The following is a 26,464-nucleotide window of genomic DNA, read 5'->3' as shown; positions in this document are numbered from 1 at the left end:
GGGTGTTGAATTATGATAAAAACTCTCCAGAAAGTGGGCATCGAGGGAACCTATCTCAACGTATTAAAGGCCATATATGACAAACCCACAGCCAACATCATTCTCAATGGTGGAAAACTGAAAGCATTTCCTCTAAGATCAGGAACAAGACAAGGATGTCCACTCTCGTCACTATTATTCAACATAGTTTTGTAACTGCTAGCCACAGCAATCAGAGAAGAAATACAAATTGCAAAAGAAGAAATAAAACTGTCACTGTTTGCAGATGACATGATACTATACACAAATAATCCTAAAGATGCTACCAGAAAACTACTAGAGCTAATCAATGAATTTGGTAAAGTTGCAGGATACAAAATTAATGCACAGGGCTTCCCTGGTGGCACAGTGTTTTAGAGTCCACATGCCGATGCAGGGGACACGGGTTCATGCCCTGGTCCGGGAAGATCCTACATGCCGCAGAGCGGCTGGGCCCATGAGCCATGGCCAGTGAGCCTGCACATCCGGAGCCTGTGCTCTGCAACGGGAGAGGCCACAACAGTGAGAGGCCCGCATACCGCAAAAAAAAAAAAACAAAATTAATGCACAAAAATCTCTTGCATTCCTGTACACTAACACCAAAAGATCAGAAAGAGAAATTAAGGAAACAATCCCATTCACCACTGCAACAAAAAGAATAAAATACCTAGGAATAAACCTACCTAAGGAGGTAAAAGACCTGTCCTCAGAAAATTATAAGACACAGATGAAAGAAATCAAGGGTGACACAAACATATGGAGAGGTACACCATGTTCCTGGATTGGAAGAATAAATACTGTGAAAATGACTCTACTACCCAAAGCAATCTACAGATTCAATACAATCTCTATCAAATTACCAATGGCATTTTTTACAGAACTAGAACAAAAAAATCTTAAAATTTGTATGGAGATACAAAAGACTCCAAACAGCCAGAGCAATCTTGAGGGAAAAAAATGGAGGTGGAAGAATCAGACTCCCTAATTTCAGACTATACTACAAAGCTACAGTACTCAAGACAATATGGTACTGGCACAAAAACAGAAATATAGATCAATGGAACAGGACAGAAAGCCCAAAGATAAACCCAAACACCTATGGTCAACTTATCTATGACAAAGGAAGCAAGGATATATAATGGAGAAAAGACAGTCTCTTCAATAAGTGGTGCTGGGAAAACTGGATGGCTACATGTAAAAGAATGAAATTAGGACATTCCCTAATACCATACACAAAAATAAACTTAAAATGGATTGAAGACCTAAATATAAGACTGGACGCTATAAAACTCTTAGAGGAAAACATAGGAAGAACACTCTTTGACATAAATCACAGCAAGATGTTTTATGACCCACCTCCTAGAGTAATGGAAATAAAAACAAAAATAAACAAATGGGACCTAATGAAACTTAAAAGCTTTTGCACAGCAAAGGAAACTACAAACAAGCGAAAAGACAACCCTCAGAATGGGAGAAAATATTTGCAAATGAATCAACGGACAAAGGATTAATCTCCAAAATATATAAACAGATCATGCAGATCAATATTAAAACAACAAACAACCCAATCCAAAAATGGGCAGAAGACCTAAATAGACATTTCTCCAAAGAAGACAAACAGATGGCCAAGAGGTGCATGAAAGGCTGCTCAACATCACTCATTATTACAGAAATGCAAATCAAAACTACAATGAGGGGGCTTCCCTGGTGGCGCAGTGGTTAAGAATACGCCTGCCAATGCAGGGGACACAGGTTCAAGCCCTGGTCTGGGAAGATCCCACATGCCACGGAGCATCTAGGCCCATGAGCCACAACTACTAAACCTGCGCATCTGGAGCTTGTGCTCCACAACAAGAGAGGCCAGGACAGTGAGAGGCCCACGCACCACGATTAAGTGGCCCCCACTCACTGCAACTAGAGAAAGCCCTCACGCAGAAACAAAGACCCAACACAGCTAAAAAAAAAAAAAAAAAAAAAAAAAAAAAAAAAAAACTACAATGAGGTATCACCTCACACCAGTCAGAAATGGCATCATCAGAAAATCTACAAACAACAAATGCTAGAGAGGGTGTGGAATAAAGGGAACGCTCTTGCACTGTCGGTGGGAATGTAATTTGATACAGCCACTATTGAGAACAGTATGGAGGTTCCTTAAAAACCTAAAAATAAAACTACCATATGACCCAGCAATCCCACTACTGGGCATATACCCAGAGAAAACCATAATTCAAAAAGACACATGCACCCCAATGTTCACTGCAGCACTATTTATAATAGCCAGGTCATGGAAGCAACCTAAATGCCCATCAACAGACGAATGGATAAAGAAGATGTGGTATGTATATACAATGGAATATTACTCAGCCATAAAAAGGAATGAAACTGGGTCATTTGTAGAGACGTCCCTGGACCTAGAGACTGTCATACAGAGTGAAGTAAGTCAGAAACAGAAAAACAAATATCATATATTAACGCATATATGTGGAATCTAGAAAAATGGTATACATGACCTTATTTGCAAAGCAGAAATAGAAGCACAGACATAGAGAACAAATGTACGTATACCAGGGGGGAAAGAGGTGGTGTGGGAGGAATCGGGAGATTGGGATTGACATATATACACTAATATGTATAAAATAGATAACTAGTAAAAACCTGCTGTATGAAAATTGATTAATTAATTAATTTAATTATAGAAAAAAAGCATAGAATGTACTATTCAGTTCATTAAGTAACTCAGATAGGACACAATGACTAGAAGGATGGCCATATAAAGAAACAATACATGATATGATTTCCAAGATGCAGAGAAGAAACCAATTTTTAACATCTTTTACATTAACATAGGTGAGATATTAACAATAAAACATATGAACACCTGGAAATAAACTAATAAAGAAAAGCAGTATGTGGAGAGAAATAAGTGAAGAGAAAGGTTGTTTCACCAAAACCAAAAAGCTTATAAATCTATTCCTTAGAGCAGAATATAGGCTACTGTAGGTTTCTGCACAGTACTGGCTCTACTTGTTGAATTCTGATCTAAGTTTCATAATATTCTACAGATGCTTTAACTCCTTCAAGTTATATGCAAATGTAGTGGTATCAGCATCTATGATTTCTTCTGGGAAAATGGTCAAAAGTTTTCTTCAGATCCTTGACCTAAAATTGGAGATTTTTGTTTAAAGATATTTGTTTGGAGAGATAGGATTCAAAAATGCCATTTGCTTTGACCTGAAATGTAAAAGGTTTCATCATAAAGAGGCCAGAAGGATCTCACTGTAGTATTTCAGCACATCTCTTTAGTATGTTCTGAAATCTGGAAGTGAAACTAGAAATTACTAATCAATCACCAAATATTTATCAAGCCATCTACCACTAACACAATTCCACATGGCTGGAGGAAGAGGGAAATGACGGATAATGCACCTTTAACTAAATCAAACAAAACTCCACAATTTAAATGGGGCCAAAAAGAGAGTATCTCAGAATCTAAAGGTTGCAAGGGATTATACAATACCACTTTTCCACAAAACTATCTTCTATTAAGCCCCTTACAGCCAGTCATCCAGAGTCTATAAAATACTACTATTTCACAATATGGACAGTTTTAAGCATGTGAAACTTATATGCAAACACAAAAATTATTAAAAAAATAAGTTTATTTTTAAAGTGCAACATCTAATATTAAAAGTCGAGGAAAGCAACTCTTTTACAATCTACTTTCAAGCCATACTTATATTTCAGTCTATATTATATATTTGGTCCCCAAACTATATTCAGTTCCAACTTTGTCAATAAACCTTGCTTTAACTTAATGTAAATGGTACATATAAGAACACCTACTGAACGCGGGCATAAGACCTCAGACCTCCCAAAAGGCAAGAAACTCCCCACGTACCTGGGTAGGGCAAAAGAAAAAAAGAAAAAACAGAGACAAAAGAATAGGGACCGGACCTGCACCAGTGGGAGGGAGCTGTGAAGGAGGAAACGTTTCCACACTCTAGGAAGCCCCTTCACGGTCGGAGACTGCGGGTGGCGGAGGGGGGAAGCTTCGGGGCCGCAGAGAAGAGCACAGCAACAGGGATGCGGAAGGCAAAGTGGAGAGATTCCCGCACAGAGGATCGGTGCCAACCGGCACTCACCAGCCTGAGAGGCTTGCCTACCCACCCGACGGAGTGGGCGGGGCTGGGAGCTGAGGCTCCGGCTTCGGTCGGAGCACAGGGAGAGGACTGGCGGCGTGAACACAGCCTGAAGCGGTTAGTGAACCACGGCTAGCTGGGAGGGAGTCCGGGGAAAAGTCTGGACCTGCCGAAGAGGCAAGAGACTTTTTCTTCCCTCTTTGCTTCCTGGTACGCGAGGAGAGGGGATTAAAATTGCTGCTTAAAGGAGCTCCAGAGACGCGAGGGAGCCGCGGCTAACAGCGCGGACCCCAGGGACGAGCATGAGACGCTAAGGCTGCTGCTGCCGCCACCAAGAAGCCTGTGTGCGAGCACAGGTCACTAACCACACCTCCCTTCCAGAGAGCCTGTGCAGCCTGCCACTGCCAGGGTCCCGGGATCCAGGGACAACTTCCCTGGGAGAACGCACAGCGAGCCTCAGGCTGGTGCAACGTCCCACCAACCTCTGCCACCGCAGGCTTTCTCCGCATCTGCACCCCTCCCTCCCCCTGGCCTGAGTGAGCCAGAGCCCCCGAGTCAGCTGCTCCTTTAACCCCGCCCTATCTGAGTGAACAACAGACGCCCTCCGGTGACCTACACGCAGAGGCGGGGCCAATTCCAAAGCTGAGACCCTGGGAGCTGTGAGAACAAAGAAGAGAAAGGGAAATCTCTCCCAGCAGCCTCAGAAGCAGCGGATTAAAGCTCCACAATCAACTTGATGTACCCTGCAGCTGTGGAATACATGAATAGACAACGAATCATCCCAAATTGAGGAGGGGACTTTGGGAGCAAGATTTATTATTTTTCCCCTTTTCCTCTTTTTGTGAGTGTCTATGTGTATGCTTCTGTGTGAGATTTTGTCTGTATAGCTTTGTTTTCACCATATGTCCTAGGGTTCTATCTGTCCATTATATTTGTTATCTTCTTTTTAAAAAATTTTTTTCTTCATAATTATTTTTTATTTTAATAACTATTTTATGTTACTTTATTTTATTTTATTTTATCCTCTTTCTTTCTTCCTTTCTTTCTACTTTTTCTCCCTTTTATTCTGAGCTGTGTGGATGAAAGGCTCTTGGTGCTGCAGCCAGGAGTCAGTGCTGTGCCTCTGAGGTGGGAGAGACAACTTCAGGACACTGGTCTGCAAGAGACCTCCCAGCTCCACATAATATCAAATGGTGAAAATCTCCCAGAGATATCCATCTCAACACCAGCACCCAGCTTCACTCAATGACCAGCAAGCTACAGTGCTGGACACCCTATGCCACACAACTAGCAAGACAGGAACACAACCCCACCCATTAGCAGAGAGGCTGCCTAAAATCATAATAAGGCCACAGACACCCCAAAACACACCACCAGACGTGGACCTGCCCACCAGAAAAACAAGATCCAGCCTCATCCACCAGGAAGCCTACACAACCCACTGAACCAACTTTAGCCACTGGGGACAGACACCAAAAACAACGGGAACTACAAACCTGCAGCCTGCAAAAAGGAAACCCTGGTGGCGCAGTGGTTGAGAGTTAGCCTGCCGATGCAGGGGACACGGGTTCGTGCCCCAGTCCGGGAAGATCCCACATGCCGTGGAGCGGCTGGGCCTGTGAGCCATGGCCGCTGAGCCTGTGCGTCCGGAGCCTGTGCTCTGCAGCTGGAGAGGCCACGACAGTGACAGGCCCGCGTACCGCAAAAAAAAAAAAAAAAAAAAACCAGACCCCAAACACAGTAAGATAAGCAAAATGAGAAGACAGAAAAACACACAGCAGATGAAGGAACAAGATAAAAACCCACCAGACATAACAAATGAAGAGGAAATAGGCAGTCTACCTGAAAAAGAATTCAGAATAATGATAGTAAAGATGATCCAGAATCTTGGAAATAGAATAGAGAAAATGCAAGAAACATTTAACACAGACCAAGAAGAACTAAAGATGAAACAAGCAACGATGAACAACACAATAAATGAAATTAAAAATACTCTAGATGGGATCAGTAGCACAATAACTGAGGCAGAAGAATCGATAAGTGACCTGGAAGATAAAATAGTGGAAATAACTACTGCAGAACAGAATAAAGAAAAAAGAATCAAAAGAACTGAGGACAGTCTCAGAGAACTCTGGGAAAACATTAAACGCACCAACATTCGAATTATAGGGATTCCAGAACAAGAAGAGAAAGATAAAGGAACTGAGAAAATATCTGAAGAGATTATAGTTGAAAACGTCCCTAATATGGGAAAGGAAATACTTAATCAAGTCCGGGAAGCACAGAGAGTCCCATACAGGATAAATCCAAGGAGAAACATGCCAAGATACATATGAATCAAACTGTCAAAAGTTAAATACAAAGAAAACATATTAAAACCAGCAAGGGAAAAACAACAAGTAACACACAAGGGAATTCCCATAAGGTTAACAGCTGATCTTTCCCCAGAAACTCTGCAAGCCAGAATGGACTGGCAGGACATACTTAAAGTGATGAAGGAGAAAAACCTACAACCAAGATTACTCTACCCAGCAAGGATCTCATCCAGATTTGATGGAGAAATTAAAACCTTTACAGACAAGCATAAGCTGAGAGAGTTCAGCACCACCAAACCAGTTTTACAACAAATGCTAAAGGAACTTCTCTAGGCAAGAAACACAAGAGAAGGAAAAGACCTACAATAACAAACCAAAACAATTAAGAAAATGGGAATAGAAACATACATATCAATAATTACCTTAAATGTAAATGGACTAAATGCTCCCACCAAAAGACACAGATTGGCTGAATGGATACAAAAACAAGACCCATATATATGCTGTCTACAAGAGACCCACTTCAGACCTAGAGACACATACAGACTGAAAGTGAGGGGATGGAAAAAGATATTCCATGCAAATGGAAACCAAAAGAAAGCTGGAGTAGCAATTCTCATATCAGACAAAATAGACTTTAAAATAAAGACTATTACAAGAGACAAAGAAGGACACTACATAATGATCAAGGGATCAATCCAAGAAGATATAACAATTGTAAATATCTATGCACCCAACATAGGAGCACCTCAATACATAAGGCAAATACTAATAGCCATAAAAGGGGAAATGGACAGTAAAACATTCATAGTAGGGGACTTTAACACCCCACTTTGACCAATGGACAGATCATCCAAAATGAAAATACATAAGGAAACACAAGCTTTAAATGACACATTAAACAAGATGGACTTAATTGATATTTATAGGACATTCCACCCAAAAACAACAGAATACACATTTTTCTCAAGTGCTCATGGAACATTCTCCAGGACAGATCATATCTTGGGTCACAAATCAAGACTTGGTAAATTTAAGAAAATTGAAATTGTATCAAGTATCTTTTCCGACCACAACGCTATGAGACTAGATATCAATTACGGGAAAAGATCTGTAAAAACTACAAACACATGGAGGCTAAACAATACACTACTTAATAACGAAGTGATCACTAAAGAAATCAAAGAGGAAATGAAAAAATACCTAGAAACAAATGACAATGGAGACACGATGACCCAAAACCTATGGAATGCAACAAAAGCAGCTCTAAGAGGGAAGTTTATAGCAATACAATCTTACCTTAAGAAACAGGAAACATCTCGAATAAACAACCTAACCTTGCATCTACAGCAATTAGAGAAAGAAGAACAAAAAAACCCCAAAGTTAGCAGAAGGAAAGAAATCATAAAGATCAGATCAGAAATAAATGAAAAAGAAATGAAGGAAACGATAGCAAAGATCAATAAAACTAAAAGCTGGCTCTTTGAGAAGATAAACAAAATTGATAAACCATTAGCCAGTCTCATCAAGAAAAAAAGGGTGGAACACTCAAATCAATAGAATTAGAAATGAAAAAGGAGACGTAAAAACTGACACTGCAGAAATACAAAAGATCATGAGAGATTACTACAAGCAACTCTATGCCAATAAAATGGACAACCTGGAAGAAATGGACAAATTCTTAGAAAGGCACAACCTGCCAAAACTCAATCAGGAAGAAATAGAAAATATGAACAGACCAACCACAAGCACTGAAATTGAAACTGTGATTAAAAATCTTCCAACAAACAAAAGCCCAGGACCAGATGGCTTCACAGGCAAATTCTATCAAACATTTAGAGAAGAGCTAACACCTATCCTTCTCAAACTCTTCCAAAACATAGCAGAGGGAGGAACACTCCCAAACTCATTCTATGAGGCCACCATCACCCTGATAACAAAACCCGACAAGGATGTCACAAAGAAAGAAAACTACAGGCCAATATCACTGATGAACACACATGCAAAAATCCTCAACAAAATACTAGCAAACAGAATCCAACAGCACATTAAAAGGATCATACACCATGATGAAGTGGGTTTTATTCCAGGAATGCAAGGATTCTTCAATATATGCAAATCAGTTAATGTGATACACCATATTAACAAATTGAAGGAGAAACGCCATATGATCATCTCAAAAGATGCAGAGAAAGCTTTCGACAAAATTCAGCACCCATCTGATAAAAACCCTGCAGAAAGTAGGCACAGAGGGAACTTTCCTCAACATAATAAAGGCCATATATGACAAACCCACAGCCAACATCGTCCTCAATGGTGAAAAACTGAAAGCATTTCCACTAAGATCAGGAACAAGACAAGGTTGCCCACTCTCACCACTCTTATTCAACATAGTTTTGGAAGTTTCAGCCACAGCAATCAGAGAAGAAAAGGAAATAAAAGGAATCCAAATCGGAAAAGAAGAAGTAAAGCTGTCACTTTTTGCAGATGACATGATACTATACATAGAGAATCCTAAAGATGCTACCAGAAAACTACGAGAACTAATCAATGAATTTGGTAAAGTAGCAGGATACAAAATTAATGCACAGAAATCTCTGGCATTCCTATACACTAATGATGAAAAATCTGAAAGTGAAATCAAGAAAACACTCCCATTTACCATTGCAACAAAAAGAATAAAATATCTAGGAATAAACCTACTTAAGGAGAAAAAAGACCTGTATGCAGAAAATTATAAGACACTGATGAAAGAAATTAAAGATGATACAAATAGAGGGAGACATATACCATGTTCTTGGATTGGAAGAATCAACATTGTGAAAATGAGTCTACTACCCAAAGCAATCTACAGATTCAAAGCAATCCCTGTCAAACTACCACTGGCATTTTTCACAGAACTAGAACAAAAAAATTCACAATTTGTATGGAAACACAAAAGACCCCGAATAGCCAAAGCAATCTTGAGAACGAAAAACGGAGCTGGAGGAATCAGGTTCCCTGACTTCAGACTATACTACAAAGCTACAGTAATCAAGACAGTATGGTACTGGCACAAAAACAGAAAGATAGATCAATGGAATAGGATAGAAAGCCCAGAGATAAACCCACGCACATATGGTCACCTTATCTTTGATAAAGGAGGCAGGAATGTACAGTGGAGAAAGGACAGCCTCTTCAATAAGTGGTGCTGGGAAAACTGGATAGGTACATGTAAAAGTATGAGATTAGATCACTCCCTAACACCATACACAAAAATAAGCTCAAAATGGATTAAAGACCTAAATGTAAGGACAGAAACTATCAAACTCTTAGAGGAAAACATAGGCAGAACACTCTATGACATAAATCACAGCAAGATCCTTTTTGACCCACCTCCTAGAGAAATGGAAATAAAAACAAAAATAAACAAATGGGACCTAATGAAACTTCAAAGCTTTTGCACAGCAAAGGAAACCATAAACAAGACCAAAAGACAACCCTCAGAATGGGAAAAAATATTTGCAAATGAAGCAACTGACAAAGGATTAAACTCCAAAATGTACAAGCAGTTCATGCAGCTCAATAACAAAAAAACAAGCAACCCAATCCAGAAATGGGCAGAAGACCTAAATAGACATTTCTCCAAAGAAGATATACAGACTGCCAACAAACACATGAAAGAATGCTCAACATCATTAATCATTAGAGAAATGCAAATCAAAACTACAATGAGATATCATCTCACACCAGTCAGAATGGCCATCATCTAAAAATCTAAAAACAATAAATGCTGGAGAGGGTGTGGAGAAAAGGGAACACTCTTCCACTGCTGGTGGGAATGTGAATTGGTACAGCCACTATGGAGAACAGTATGAAGGTTCCTTAAAAAACTACAAATAGAACTACCATATGACCCAGAAATCCCACTACTGGGCATATACCCTGAGAAAACCATAATTCAAAAAGAGTCATGTACCAAAATGTTCATTGCAGCTCTATTTACAATAGCCAGGAGATGGAAACAACTTAAGTGTTCATCATCGGAGGAATGGATAAAGAAGATGTGGCACATATATACAATGGAATATTACTCAGCCATAAAAAGAAATGAAATCGAGTTATTTGTAGTGAGGTGGATGGACCTAGAGTCTGTCATACAGAGTGAAGTAAGTCAGAAAGAGAAAGACAAATACCGTATGCTAACACATATATATGGAATCTAAGAAAAAAAAAATGTCATGAAGAACCTAGGGGTAAGATGGGAATAAAGACCCAGACCTACTAGAGAATGGACTTGAGGATATGGGGAGGGGGAAGGGTAAGCTGTGACAAAGTGCGAGAGTGGCATGGACTTATATACACTACCAAACGTAAAATAGATAGCTAGTGGGAAGCAGCTGCATAGCACAGGGAGATCAGCTCGGTGCTTAGTGACCACCTGGATGGGTGGGATAGGGAGGGTGGGAGGGAGGGAGACGCTGGAGGAAGGAGATATGGGAACATATGTATATGTATAACTGATTCACTTTGTTATAAAGCAGAAACTAACACACCATTGTAAAGCAATTATACTCCAATTAAAAAAATATATAGTACATGTCATCTGTAAAATGGAAAAAAATACATTTTTCTTTGCATATTATAAACACTGTGCTTAAGGTAAACTATACACCATTTGAGTGTACTAATCTAAGAATACTTTTTTATTTGAAACTATTAATACTTCATATATCACATAAAATTCATGAAATGATTTCCATTACTAAGGCTCATTAGTTAACTATTACATTGAAAAGGGTTCAAGAGCCAAAGGGGTTTGAAAACCAACCTATGTCATAAACCCGGGAGTCTAAGACTAGCTGTAAAACAATCACCCAGAGGGCACTTTAACAATGGGATCCCCAGGCCCTGCCCTCCAAGAGGTCTGGGATGAGATCCAGGAATTGGTATAATAAAATCTCCCAGTAATCTTAAAGAATGGCCAGGTTTGGGAACACAGATATGAATATTAGCACAGATGCAGGAATAAGAAAGGGTAACAATGGAGGTGCCATCCTACTACTGCTGAGAAAGAGTTAGAAAAAAAAACTTCAAAAAGATATAAAAAGGATAAATCAGAATAAAATGACTTCATGGTCTACCATTTTCAGGAATGTTGGTGGATGGTCCCGGTTCTCCAGGTGGTTCCAAGCTATCCAATAAGCGATTCACTTTATTTCGAAGTTCTATCAGTTCTCGACGAAGATATTTCACCTGACTTGATTCAAGGGGTCTTGGCTGGCCATTAACTGGAATAAAAGCATTAATTTTCTTAAAATTAGGAAATATTCTTCAATAAGGATATCAGTAGAATAATATGCAATAAGGAAAAATCAAAATAACTTCTTGAAAAAGTTAAACAAAATCAAACAAGATACCTATTGACACCATTCAAATAACTTTTTAAGGAAAGGATTCTTCATTGCTACTTACTAATTTTTGGAAAAAATAAATATTCGTTAGTCTTTGCTGATGCCAGATCTATGGCTTACAACCCATAATGGTAAAACAAAACAAAATAAGTTAATTAAAAGAATTCAACTACAGTGAAATAAATTAAAAATACAGAAAGCTTTAGTATATTTTAATAGAAATTATGTACCTTCAAAAGCTCATTTTATTTCACACAATTCTTTTATAGCCTTAAAATATTCAATAAACACCTTATTAAAGGTACAATATGACTGCAGGTTTTTTATCATTCTTGCCTACTTCTGACCTAAAAACAAGAAAAATTAGCTACCTAAAATAACTGACCTAAAAAGTAACCTATTAAAAAAAAATGCAGAATTCATAAATTCACATCACCACTGTCCTTCAAAGTAGTTACTTCCAAAGCAGCACATTAGCCACATAAAGTCAGATTATTCAATAATGATTGTTTTTTTAAACAAAGGCAATATTACCTCATTTAATTACCCATTTTGTGCAAATGACTTTCAGCTGACTAAAAAATAATCCTTCATCCAGCAACAAAGACCATCACCACTGAGATTGTTAATTTTAAAATTTTTAATTTATTAATTCACAAGGCTCTGAATGCAAACCTCAAGATAGGAGTTGAAAAATTAAACTAAACTCAAATGTTTTTTATGCATTGTCAGTATACACATATACAAATTCCTAAGGCACCAAATTAGAAAAGGAAATCTATTTGAAAATAAAGGTTCAGTGAGATTCTTTGTAAAATATGTTTCATACATCAAACCACCAATATAAGCTTTTAAAAGATAATCCACCAGTATTTTACATACTCCCTATACAGTTATGAGGAAGTTCAATATAATCTACCTGTATCAATGGCTGGCTTTTACTGGGCATTACTGTTTTTCTCTAATAGCTGAAAAGAAGAAAAGCAGCTCCTGACAGCTAAGAACTGACCCAGTACTGTAGGACAGGCTTGGTGTTGCTAGAAGCTGGCATGGCACTGACAGGTAGGTTGTGGTGTTCCCTTGTTGAACATAAACAATTTCAGAAAACACTAACAGTACATCAAATACATCTCAATAAAATTTTCAAAATTTAAAAAACAAAGAACATGAACAATCAGAAAAGATCACTGTGGGACTGTGATAGCTCAAGACAAAAAAGAAAACCAGTCCATATCATGTGAGACCTAGACAAAAACAAGAATGTTGACCAAACCACAAAAATGACCAAACATCCCTGGCTAATTATGCGTGACTGTCGCAGTTTTACCAATCACAGCTTTAGCCTCAATTCACTACCCCCACCAAAGCCCCATTCCTTGAACCTTATCCAAAATCATCTAACACAAGCCCAAGCCCTATGAAAATTCCTTTCTAACACGTTTTTACTGACACCCTATTGTTCCCCATGGTGTTCATTCTCCCTCATTGCAATGTATTTGAAATTAAGCCCCGTTTCATTCCTAAAACCGCTTACTTGTGCCTTCTTTTTTCTTAAGTAATCTCAATAGAGGTTTGCAAGTTGTATATTTTCAAAATTGATGATCCTATCAATTCCCCAACTTCTAGTTCATTTCTGCTCTTTATTATTTTCTTCCAAGTTACCTGGACTTATTTTGTCCTTTTTCTTTTTAGCTTTAGCATGCTCTAAAAACTATGTCATATAAAAGTCATCACTGGGCTTCCCTGGTGGCGCAGTGGTTGAGAGTCCACCTGCCGATGCAGGGGACACGGGTCCATGCCCTGGTCCGGGAAGATCCCTCATGCCGCGGAGCGGCTGGGCCCGTGAGCCATGGCCGCTGAGCCTGTGCGTCCGAAGCCTGTGCTCCGCAACGGGAGAGGCCACAGCAGTGAGAGGCCCGCGTACCGCAAAAAAAAAAAAAAAAAAAAAAAAAGAAAGTTATCACTAATTATTTCTAATTCGTATTGTGATTTCTTCTTTGATATGTTACTTAAAAGCATATTTTTATCTTCAAAAGTATGGAAGTTTGGGTTCTTTTTTGTCAAATAGTTCCTAATGAGACCAGAGAATATGATCTCTAGGATATTCCTTCCCTGATATTGAGACTCATTAGAAAACCTAGTACATGGTCAGCTTTTATAAATATCCATATGCACTAAAGAAAAACTGAATCCTGCCCTGATTGCTAGATGTATAAGATCAAGCCTGTATTTGTTCTGTTTAAATTTTGAGGCTGCTTAACCTATCAGTTTCAGAGAGAAGCGTATTGAAAGCTCTCTTATGAATTTTTCCTTCTTCTGTCAATTTTTCCTTGAGGAAAAATCTAAGGCTATGATGTGTAAGTGTTCAGAATTATTGTATCTTCCCAGAGAATTATTTTTTATCATGATGAAGTGACTATTACTAATAAAGTTTTCACTTAAGAGTCTACTCTGTTATACTACAAACTAGCCTTGAGTTTGTCTAGTATACAAACTTTTCTAGCCCATTACTTTCCAACTGCATAATAATCTTTTGGTATGTCTCTTATAATCAGCATGTAACAAAATTGTTTAACCAATAAAAGTGTCTGTCTTTTAACTTGTATGTTTAGTCTGTTTATGTGTACTGTGGTTAGTATTTTGTGCTACTTTCTATTTTTCAAGCTTTCTCTGCTTCTTTTCCTCCTTCCTCACCATCTAGTTAACCAAGTAAGTACCCTTTGTTTCCTTCTTTTCCCTCTACTGGCTATTTCTAGTCTTTCAATAATCCCTCTTACATTTTAGAAAAGCATACTTCAATTTAAAAAACCTAAGTTAATTACTATCCTCCTCCCAAAGAATCCAAGTCTTTAAAGTATTTTAATTCCTATCATCCTCTCCTGTCTTACATATAATTATTGCTCAGTATTTTTGTTCCATCTTGTTTCTATATTCCTAAAACTATTATTTAATAATCAATGCTCATTTAAATTCATACATTAACCAGTTTATTTGCTCACAATTTCTTGCATCTTTTACCATTCTTCGGACTCAATTTCCTTTTTGCTGACAAACCATTTTTAAAAATTCTTTTACAAGTGTCCTTGACGCTTGTTAAATTCTCAGTCTTTGTTTGAAAATGTTATTTCCCCTTATTCCTTAAGTTTAGCAGACTACAGAATGCTACTTGTCTACCCATCTTTTTGTGAACAGTGGAAGATGTTATTCTATTGTCTTCCAATTTCTGTTATTGTTACTGTGAAGAAGTCTAACAGTCTAATTGCTTTGTAGGTGATCAGTCTACAGGCTGATTCACTCAGGCTACTTTTAAGATTATCTCTTTGTCTTATATATTCTCCAGCTTCATGACAATACATCCAATGGAGATTTATTTTTACTTACCCTGCTCAGGACTCACTGTGCGTCCTGAAACTGAGCGTTTATATCTTTTATATAATTCTGAAAAATTCTTTAGTCATTACTTCCTCATATATTTCCACTCCCCTATTCTCTCCTTCTTTAAAGTCTTAATGGAAGTAAGCTGGACTTTCTCAAATTCCCTCTCATTATTCTCCATCTCTGTGTTTTTGTGCTCTATTCTGTCATTTCTTTAGACCACCTTCCACTTTACTAATTCCCTCTTTGGCTGTGACTAATCTGCTGTTCTAACTCACCACTTAGTATTTAATTTCAATTTTAATTGACTAATATTTTTCATTTCCACAAGTTACCTTAAGTTCTTTTTTATGGGGGGGTATTGATGTATAGCTGATTTACAATGTTGTGCTAGTTTCAGGTGTACAGCACAGTGATTCAGTTATATATATATATATATATATATATATATACACATATATATCTTTTCCAGATTCTTTTCCATTATAGGTTATTACAAGATGGTTGAATCTTGTAATACAGTCCCCTGTGCTATACTGTAGTTCCTTGTTATTTATCTACCTTAAGTTTTTAATCGGTTCCTTTTTTCATAGTGCCTAGTTCTTATATGCTTATTTCTTCTTTTATGTCCAATAACTTTTAATATATATTTTATTATCACTTCTACTAACTGAAGTTCTTGGAAATCTAATCCTACTATTAGTTGTATCCATTGTTTCCTGCTTACATGGATGTTTCATGTGTCTTACACTTTTGACCTCTAAGTTCATCAACAGGATTTTATCTGTGAGAAGCCTATGTGATTTGAACTGAGAACATACACCCTCCAGAGAGATTTCTGCCTTTGTTTCTTGCAATTTTTCGTGGTAGTAACTGGGCTTGGGAGTTCCCAAAGGACCACTGGTTATGAATCCTCAAGGGAGCCTTTGCAAACCCCTGGCATCCCAGGGTATATGAGAATTTCCCCTGTCAATTCCTTGACTCTACCAACTAAGAGATATTTTTCTTCTACAATATTCTTTTTGAGAGTATAGCCACTGAGGGTCTAGGATCCAAGGCCTATTACCACGTAGATACCAAATGACAAATCCTTAGATTATGCACACTAAAACCTTCACCATCACCACCAAAAGCATCCCAAGTCTCAGCTTTTGGTACTTCAGGTGCTGGTTTTTAACTCCAACTATATTTTGGTCCCTGACATTTTCCTCAAGTTCTTGAGCAAGCTCAGGTGTGTAATTCAAAAAATATATTTGAAATAGTTTATTTAGCACATCCTCAGTGTTTCTGGGATGAAGATTCAGTTTACCTAATCTGCTAGATAGATGGCCAATAGTGGTTAAGTATTTTAGATTCAATATTGTAAAAAGATACCTTTTATTTAAAAAAAATTTTAACAGTTTTTGTTAGCATTTTAAAATGATTCATGTTCACCCTTCCTAGATGGAGAGGAAATAAATACAAATTAAATCAATTGGCCATGATCATATTTCATGGAACTGTAATGGTCAGTGCCACATAATTTTTTTTTTCCGGTAAGCTTATTACAATTTGTTTCTTCTGACAAACACCCAGTTTGCCTGAGTTTTAAAAGGGTACTTCCTTTGCCCCACTTGAGCCACAAAATTTTTTTAAAATGCTAACCAAAACATCCAGAAAAAAAGTCCACATTTTATTTTTCACATAATCATACTACCACTTTAACTCTGCAATCACTTCTATCTTGTCCCTTAAGCATTCTGCCTTGCAAATCTGTCATGATCTATAAGAAAACAGAATCTAATAGATTAAAATTAGTCTTATATTTGTTTTTTATCAGAACTATCTCTAATCTTTAAGTACTCCTTGAAAAATAATTTCTAAAAAGTATCAGGCCTATATGTTAAACCCTGAGAATAAATAAAAACATACTACATTAGAAAAGATAATTATATATTCTTAGAGAACTAAACTTAATAAAGGTAGTTTTAACACTGCAATTATTTTCAGTCCTGGAAACACTTATACAAGTGGCACATATTATTATTTAGGGTAACCGAGCAGATGAGTTATTTAAAATATGTCTACTTTCTACTAATCTTCAAAGAAAAAGAATATAGTTAAGCCTTAATAATTTAAAAATTCTGATATAGCTGAAAAGTTACCACTTAGTTCTGAGTCTTTAAAACGAAAAAAGCTAAACAGTTTTTCATAAAAATACAATGAATAGTATATTTATTAGAAAGTTTACCACTTACCAAATAACGTCAGTTTCAGTATCCTACTACACTGAATTGCAAAGGAAAGGTCAGAACTATCAAAAATTGTTATAAGATCTCCATCTGAAACAAACAAAAAAAAGTTTCAGATTTGAATTAGTAGTAAACTAGGATATATGTTCAATTAAATGCAAAATGTAGATCACAGAGCATAATTAGCATCTCCCATAAAAACCTTAAATATAAAGGATCTAGGAAAGATGTATTTGTTCAAATGATACTAAATCAATTTCACTTATTACTTTTATGGCAAGATATTTATCATATCCTCAGAAGAAGAGCCAACAAACACATAGCTAAGATTAATACATTAAGTAATCTTTTACTAGTCACCAGGAGATTACAGTTTAGACTGAAATCTTTTCCATTCTAAAAAATTTAAATGTATTTATCAGAAATTAAAGTAATAAGGACTTACATGGTGGCGCAGTGGTTAAGAATCCGCCTGCCAATGCAGGGGACATGGGTTTGAACCCTGGTCCGGGAATATCCCACATGCTGCGGAGCAACTAAACCTGTGCGCCACAACTACTGAGCCTGCACGCCACATCTACTGAGACCACGTGCCACAACTACTGAAGCCCATGCACCTAGAGCCTGTGCTCCACAACGAGAGAAGCCACCACAATGAGAAGCCTGCACACAGCAAGGAAGAGTAGCCCGTGCTCGCCCCAACTAGAGAAAGCCCACACACAGCGACAAAGACCCTACACAGCCATAAATAAATAAGTTTATTTAAAAAGAAAGAAATTAAATAATGATTCTCAAGGTTCAAATTTTAATTCTAAGTACAGTAAAACTCCACTGACACAAATGGAGGGGAAGCCACATACAATAGTAACTAAAAAGGTTGTAAAAAAAAAATCTTTTTGCAGAATTGTCCTAATAAATGGATAGACAGTGGAGTCTTTCAGGTCCCTGACCATCTCGATGCTGAGATGGAAACTATCAATTCTCCACAGGAAAAATATTCATATACACAAGATTCTGAAATACCCTAGATCCCAAGGATAAAGAATACTATAATTAGCATATCAACTGCCTGTTCAAAAGCTTTCAAAGGGCTAGGAAAAAAATTGCTAGAGAAAGAACAGAAAAGCAGCCACAGCAAGGAACTGATCAGGGGCCTCTGCAAGGTATCTTCGACACAGCTGTGGGGAAGGAGGGTGCCTGGGGAGGCTGAGAGGCTGCTCCAGCGATGCTCTGCTACACCAATTTTAACACTGATTAGGCAGACTTATTTTGGACAAAGATGGCAATAAAAGCCATAACTGAGGATTTTATCATTGTTTTTTGCTCTTTACAGCCACATCCATATTTTACAACAAAAACATCTAATGCTCAACTTCAGGGATTCTACTCATAAACATATTTTTAAGAAAATAAAGTATATATGTAAAAGAAGGAAACTTTCTATAACTGCCTTTTTCTTTTCTGATTTCTACAACAGAAACAATATCTCTGACGGCAGGAACTCTTTACCTAAGTCAGTCCTCTATCCTCATGCCCAAGAGTCTATGGAACACAAATCTGTACAATTCAAAGCACTCAAAAACACGATGGGGCTTCCCTGGTGGTGCAGTGGTTGAGAGTCCGCCTGCCAATGCAGGGGACACGGGTTTGTGCCCCGGTCCAGGAAGATCCCACATGCTGCGGAGCGGCTAGGCCCGTGAGCCATGGCCGCTGAGCCTGCGCATCCGGAGCCTGTGCTCCGCAACGGGAGAGGCCACAACAGTGAGAGGCCCGCGTACCGCAAAAAAAAAAACAAAAAAAAAAAACAAAAAAAACACGATGAAAAACAAATTCAATGTGATAACTAGATGTGGAAGTTTCAACAATGAGGATACCCAAAGCTAGGGGGTTACAAACTGCAACCAATGGACAAATCCTTGTTTACAGGACCTCAAACTAAGAATGGTTTTTATATTTTTAGAGGTTCTAGAAAAAAGAAGATGAGACAGAGGCCTTATGTGACCCACAATGCTAAAATATTTATTATCTGATCCTTTAAAGAAAAAGTATGCTGACCCTTCCCTAAACAAAAATAAGAGAGAGCCAGTAAAACAGTAAACTCAGCTTAAGATATGCCAAGTTTGAGGTAAGAGCAAATCATCTGAGGTAAAACCATTAAAGACGAGTTGTACAGTCAAAAAAAAAAAAAAAAGGACAAACTGATCAAATTTAGGCACACATTTGGAAGTCAAACAGTTGAAAGTCAATGTATTGTAAGTTGAAAGTCAATGTATTGTAAGTAGATGAGATTACTAGGGAAGAGAACAGGAAGAAAACTGCTCTCCTTTTTTGTTCCTTAACATGGGTGACCCTCAAAAATTAGTTCTGGGTACCATTAGATGACACATTGCAAAAAAAGAAAGGAGAATTACACCTGTAGTGAAATAATCAGCTTAGCTGATCATCAATGATTTATACTCCCTTTCCTCAGTGTAAGTTGTTGGGAAGTGCCTGTCCAACCAGGGACATTTCCCAACCTACTGACATCAACACAGTCATGTGACCAATGTGATGTGAGCAGAAACTAGGCCTAGAGAGTACAGTCTCCCATGTGATTCTCTACACTCTGTCTTCATGCAGCTGCTTGCTGGATGCCAGTGCTCAAGGTGAGCTTGTTAGCCATGTGTTGAATATATCAGAGCTGGGTCCCTGTCAACCTGGGTCCCTGAATGATTTCTTGAGTGTTAAACCATTGAGATTTTAAGATTTCCGCTGTAACAGCTGGCATTACTTCAAGCCAACACACAGAGAGAAACAGAGAAGAAGCTATTAGTGATAAAAAGAAAACTGAGACAACACAGTGTCAGAGATATTAAGGGGTAAGAGTATTTAAAAAAGGATGGTGTGGATAGCAGTGCCAAGTATTGAGATCAAGGTGAAATAGACTGGAAATAAATTCAGCGATAAGAAAGATACTGGTAACCACCTAAAGCACAATTATCAGTAGAGATGTTAACAAAGAAGACAGGTTTAAAGAGAAAGAAATAAAGACAGTCTACTACTATAATTCTACTATGTGTTTGATGAAACATTTGTCATATAAAACCCATCTCCATAAAAAGTTCTGTGGTCCAATGAGCCTGAGAACACTGCATAAACTGACATCGTACATCAGTATATTACATGTTTTGAAAATTCCTGCAATAAATACATTTGTCTTGTTTTAAACCAGCTTTCCCAGACTTAGTTGACCATGAAATCCTTTCTCATTCAATGCCTACTAACATCCCTTTCACTTTGGGAAACACAAATAAAAGTTTGGTTTTAAAGCAAAATGGAAGCCAGAATTTGCACAGGCATAAGAGAAAAAAAAATGGCTTGTAAAAATGTGTGAAAGTGTCCTATCACTTAAAACCCCCTTTTAATAATAAATCACTTAGCTATTTTTAACTTACAAAAGAATTATAACTACATGAACATTCCATTAAATAAAAGAAAGTGGTACTCAATTACCATGGAAGGAAACAATTTTTATACTGATTTCAATGAAAAATGGGCAAAAGAACACATATGATATTTAGACTTTTAAAAACTAACTTGAGAAACACTCTTACCTTCATCTTTATATTTTATTGTAACTTCATCATTACTCAGAAGTTTTCCTCTGAAGACTCTCTGCATCATTAGCACTAATTCATCATAAGTAATATCTTCATTATGAATGGGAATTCGTCGAATATCCTCTCCAAGTTGAGCTTTGATAATTAGCTTCCCACTCAGATCCAACTGCCCATTCATGGTGGACTCCAGGATGTTCTATATATACAACTCTAGAGAAAGACTGACAAAATGGTTTTGATGATTAAACAGCTATAAAACATATTTTAAAAGTTGAAAAGCAAAGCTACGATTAGAATCTAAGAAATTCTGGCCTTCAAAGGAGATCCACTGTTCCAGCGTTATCATATTCATGTTAAAATGGTCTGGAGGGACTTCCCTGTCGGCACAGTGGTTAAGAATCCACCTGCTAATGCAGGGGACACGGGTACAAGCCCTGGTCCTGGGAAGATCCCACATGCCGCGGAGCAATTAAGCCCATGCACCACAACTACTGAGCCTGCGCTCTAGAGCCAGGGCGCCACAAATACTGAGCCCGCGTGCCCAGAGCCCGTGCTCTGCAACGAGAAGCCACTGCAATGAGAAGCCCGCGTGCAGCAAAGACCCAATGCAGCCTAAAATAAATAAATTTATTTTAAAAAAACGGTCTGGGGCTTCCCTGGTGGCGCAGTGGTTGAGAGTCCGCCTGCCGATGCAGGGGACGCGGGTTCGTGCCCCGGTCCGGGAGGATGCCACATGCCGCGAAGCGGCTGGGCCCTTGAGCCATGGCCACTGAGCCTACACGTATGGAGCCTGTGCTCCGCAACGGGAGAGGCTACAACAGTGAGAGGCCCGCACATCACAAAAAAAAGAAAAAAAAGAAAAAAAAATGGTCTGGAGGTGGCTTTATTATGAGCCTAAGAAAATAAGTTTTATTATTTTATATCTATTATTATTTTACCCATATATTTAACTGCTTATCTGATTTAGATTTCTTACTTAACATGTCTAGAACAAAGTCCTCATCTTCCCCTCAAAATCTGCTTCTCCTGTAGTCTTCTCCATCTCAGTTAATAACAATTCTCCTTCTAAGTTGTTCAAGATAAAAAAAACATCTTGGTTTCTCTCTTTTCCTCACACCTTACATACACCAAATTGCCAACAAATCTAGCTGCCACAACCTTTAAAATATCTCTAGAATGCAGTCACTTTAGTACCTTCACCTCTATCAACTTAATCCAAGCCACCATCATCTATTGCCTGGATTATTGCAAAAGACTCCTAACTGGTCTGCCTGCCCTTTACCTTTGTCTGCTTTTAATCTATTCTCAACACATCAGAGTTATCCTGATAGTTAAATATAGTTAAATATCCTGTAGGTAAATAAAATCTAGTATCACTACTTCAAAATCTTCCAATAGATTCCCATCTCACTCTTGGTAAAAGCCAGAACTACAAGGTCATGACCTGACCTCTGGTCCCTGGCCAAGCGTTTAACCTCATTTCCCACCTCTCTCTCTGGCTACCCTGCTATACTCATACTTCACATTCTCCTTCTCAAGACTTGGCACTTGCTGTTTCCTTTATCTTGAGCCCTTTTCACACACCTCACATGATTCAGATCCCTGATCAAATGTTAATTTCTCAGAGGTTTTCCCTGGCCATCTAACTTAAAATGGTTTCACAGTCACTTTCTTATCCTGCTTCATTTTTCTGCAAAGCACTTATCACTACCAAATATTAAAAATGTATTCATTTTTTACTGTCTTTTCCACTAGAAAGTGGGGAAATAAATGGTTTTGTTCACTGTATTTCCGGAGCCTAGAACAGTGCCTAGCACATGGTTAATCATTCAATAGCCGTTAAATGAAGGGGAAAATAAATACTGGCTTCCAAACTCTATTAGCCTGTATATACTAACTGCTAGCCCTGAAGAGAAGAGCATGTGTGAACACTAAAATAGTCTCAAATTTTTCTCACTAAAATAAGAAAGACCTCACGAGTATCTTCTCCAATTTTTCTATTTTGGAAACTTGAGGACAAAGAACAAACCAGTGATACCCTCCTGAGCTTTCTAACAAGACTGTCCACTATTGTTTCTACATCTTCCATAACACACCCCTTCCCCAAACCTGAGTGCGTGTGATTAGACAGCACACTTGAAGAATAAGACAGTGTCAGAGAACTAACTTGCTATTGAATTTTCCCTTCTTGGGTTGTATTTTAATCTTATTTCAGGTTATTCAGTGCACTTCTCCTGTAATGACTCTGTAATCCTAAATTCAAAATAATGTCTGAGGTCTCTAGTAATTTATACCATTACCGTATAACAACAGAAAATACACTTATGCTTAATTAATGTATTAATATCTCTTCTTCTCAAGGCCTATCTCTTCTTTCCAAGACCAAGATGTCCTTGAACACATTATCTGTAACCACGGAGCATTTCCCTAGCATCAACTCCTTCCTCCTCCTGCCCCAAGCAAATGATCTCTCAGACTATTTAAAGTACCTTATAATCTCCTACTGGACACATTCTGGTTTCAACACCATGCTTTTCTACTAGCAGCTTTCTGTTTTCTCTTCTTAAATGTGTTATTTCATTAACATCATATTTAGTGCTCATAATTCTCTACATTTACTCCTTTGTGTGTGTGTGTGTGAAAGCACTCCACCTGGCCCCCAACACATCAATGCTTCAAATACTTAAAGTTTTCATGAATCCTAATTCATTTCATGAATAGTACAAATAAATGCCCTAATATTCTTCATATAAATGCCCCATGTCCTTCCAATTAACTACTCCTTAAATGAATGTCTCTAGACCCCCTTGACATCCTCTGAACAAATTAATTTTATGAGTGAATCTTTAATGCCCCATCTTAAAATGGGGCAAAAAATATTGAATCTAACACTCTAAGGTCAGTTCAGAACAGAGTGGACTGTGTTCTACGATCTGGATGCTATGCTTGTCCTGACATAAAATAAGAATACAGTTAGCTTTTTATCTGCCAATTCTGACAAAAGACTTCTCATGAAGACTCTGATTAATTGAAACCTCCATAAAACCCCTTCACCTGTTAGCCAAACCAGCCCTCTTCATTTGGGAAATACTTAAATACCTACTATATGCCAAGCTCTGAAGTATCATTACTTCAACAAGATGGTAAAGATTCCACCTTGTTTGTCTTGCAGCCTGAGAATAATAAAGAACTTCAGCAAATCAATCTATGTAACCTTCTCTTACCTACAGGATGTGTAAACCATCAATAATGTAGTTAAGGACCAGGGCTTAGCTTCAGCAGGATGGTTCTACCTATTCTCAGCAGCATCTAAAATAGTGCCTGACATATAATATTTAAAAACTTGTTTTCGCTCCCTAAACAAAAGATGTATGACAAATAATAAAGTTCTGAAAGAGGGACTGAGAGAAGAAAGCTGTACGATCAGATCAGTTACTAAGTCAAACCTTCACACTGTACCTTCTTTACGTAGCTAGAAGTGACTCCCTTCAACAGACATATTCCTAATCAAGAGAAATTTCCAACATTAAATATAATTGATATAATCCTTTTGATCGTGAAGGAATTGTTGCTCAGTTACAATGGATCTGAAACTATGAGTCTCTTTCACTTTGCATCTGCCACGTTTGCCTGCAAATTCACTTACTGGTTGCACTGGACTGTAACCAGGACTGTAACCTACCTGTAGCCAGGAACCAGGCCTTCTTTCCTAAGGTTGTCCCCAGTTTGTGCAGTCATCTCCATAAGGCATGCACACAAGTTATCACAAAAATAAGAGTACCCTGGAAGGGAAAATCCCATCCCCACATTTGTTTACGTAACTGTAGAATCCAGGTCCTCTTTTTCTCTAACTTCAATCACAAGGTAGAGACTGTTGTGAACTACTAGTTCCTAGGGCTGCTGGTGAAATCCTTACAGCTTTTTCTTCTCCCCATTTCTCCTTCTTTCTTCTTGTCCTTGCCCCACTCCCTCTGAAGTCCAGAAATGACACAGCCACTAACTTATGAAATCTTCCAACAAGAACACTGTTCTCAGAACTGGAGAATAAAGTGACAGGCCCAAGGAAGCACATAAAAAGCCTGCCTCTTAAACCAGGATGTAGGTTCAGTGACCAAACCTCCAGTTCCACGAGCCCTGTAGTTAGGGCCCTGCTCAAATTCAGAGGGGCCTGCTTAGGTACCTCCAGAGGGTAGCAATTTCCTTTAAGAAATCCTAAGCAAAACCAAACCCTTGAGTAGTCTAAAGAATGCAAGGAGCCTCAAATCCTGCCTGACCAGAGGCAGTGTAGCAAGATGGTAAAGATATCCCCTACTAGCTGTGTGACCTTAGGCAAATACTTCGCCAAGCCTCACTTTCATCACATTCAAAATGGGAATATCTAAATTTGGAAGAATCCTTGTGATGATTAAATGAGACCATGCAGCTAAAATACTTAGCACAGTGCCTAGCAAAGTAAACTCTTAAAAGTTAGTTGTCATCACCACTATCAAAATGGGTTGGACCTCCAGACGGCGCTTGATTAAGGACTGACATAGCCAAGGAACAAGGTTTCTCCTAAGTGACCCCAATTAACTTATTCCCATAGGCGCCATTCTCCACCCTTCTCACCCTTCCAAGCCCCTCTGAGGGTTAGGCACTGGACCACCCCAGGCCTCCCAAAGTCCCTCTCCTCTCCCTCGGACAGTGCAACCCCTAGAAGTCAGGCGGAATCCGTGCCCTTGCTGAACCAAACACCCCTTGGAGCCCCTCAGAGGGCCCGCTTCGCTGCCACTGTGGCCAGCGGGGCCCCCCTCCCCTCCCCTCCCCGGACGTGGCCTCCCCTCCCCCACGCGAGGCCCAGCCCGGCCTCCGTCCTCCCGACATCCAGCCCTCCCCACGACCCCTCCGACCCCACCCGTCCCGCGCCCGCCGGTTCGAACGAGGCCCTCCCAGCATTTTCCACGTCTCCCGGCCCGCCTTGCCCGAGAGATCAGCCGCGCCCCTGTCTCCAGCGGCCATACCGGTTTCCCGAGGCTCCCGCTGCCGCCCCTCCGCGGGTCTCTGCTGATCCGACCGGTGAGAGGCCGCCACCGCCGGGCTCTGGGGCGTTGGGGGAAGGCTGCTGTCACGGCCCACTCGGTTGCCCTCCGGGGCCGCTGCACCTCGCTGGCAGGCTCGCGCGGGCCCCGGCCAATCGCACGGACCCACCAAGCCTAGCGAGAGCTCGGGCCCAGTACGTGGCAGGTGGGGAAAGAAAAGGGGCGGGAACAAGAAGAAAATCTGTCCTTTCGCTCCGCCTTACAACGAGCAAATCAACCCAGCAGGCATGCGCAGCGCCGAGGGGAGGGGGACTGACAACGCCGCAGCCTGCAGGAGCCTGAATCTGTGCTTTCTCACTGGAAGACTGAGGGTAGG

At 39.0% G+C, this 26,464-nt stretch overlaps 1 protein-coding gene across 8 annotated transcripts in view; it reads right to left on the bottom strand.

Annotated features, from left to right (window-relative positions):
* The window catches only part of TFG (trafficking from ER to golgi regulator), a 43,390-nt gene extending 16,926 nt beyond the window's left edge, over nucleotides 1-26,464 (bottom strand). For 5 of the 8 annotated variants that reach the window (XM_060297997.2, XM_060297999.2, XM_060298001.2 and 2 more), the window contains exons 1-4: nucleotides 26,071-26,463; nucleotides 21,065-21,291; nucleotides 17,478-17,561; nucleotides 11,596-11,742 (exon numbers count right to left, since the gene is read on the bottom strand). In XM_060297997.2, coding sequence (XP_060153980.1) covers nucleotides 11,596-11,742; nucleotides 17,478-17,561; nucleotides 21,065-21,248 — 415 coding nt within the window. In that variant the 5' untranslated portion in view covers nucleotides 21,249-21,291; nucleotides 26,071-26,463. Of the gene's footprint in view, nucleotides 1-11,595; nucleotides 11,743-17,477; nucleotides 17,562-21,064; nucleotides 21,292-26,070 lie in introns of all 8 variants that reach the window. The other 3 variants (XM_030861037.3, XM_060297998.2, XM_060298000.2) reach the window with 2 other exon arrangements.

The sequence above is a fragment of the Globicephala melas genome, chromosome 4 (genome assembly GCF_963455315.2).
Source record: "Globicephala melas chromosome 4, mGloMel1.2, whole genome shotgun sequence".
Taxonomy (NCBI): Eukaryota; Metazoa; Chordata; class Mammalia; order Artiodactyla; family Delphinidae; genus Globicephala; species Globicephala melas.
This window is presented reverse-complemented; position numbering and strand designations above follow the sequence as displayed.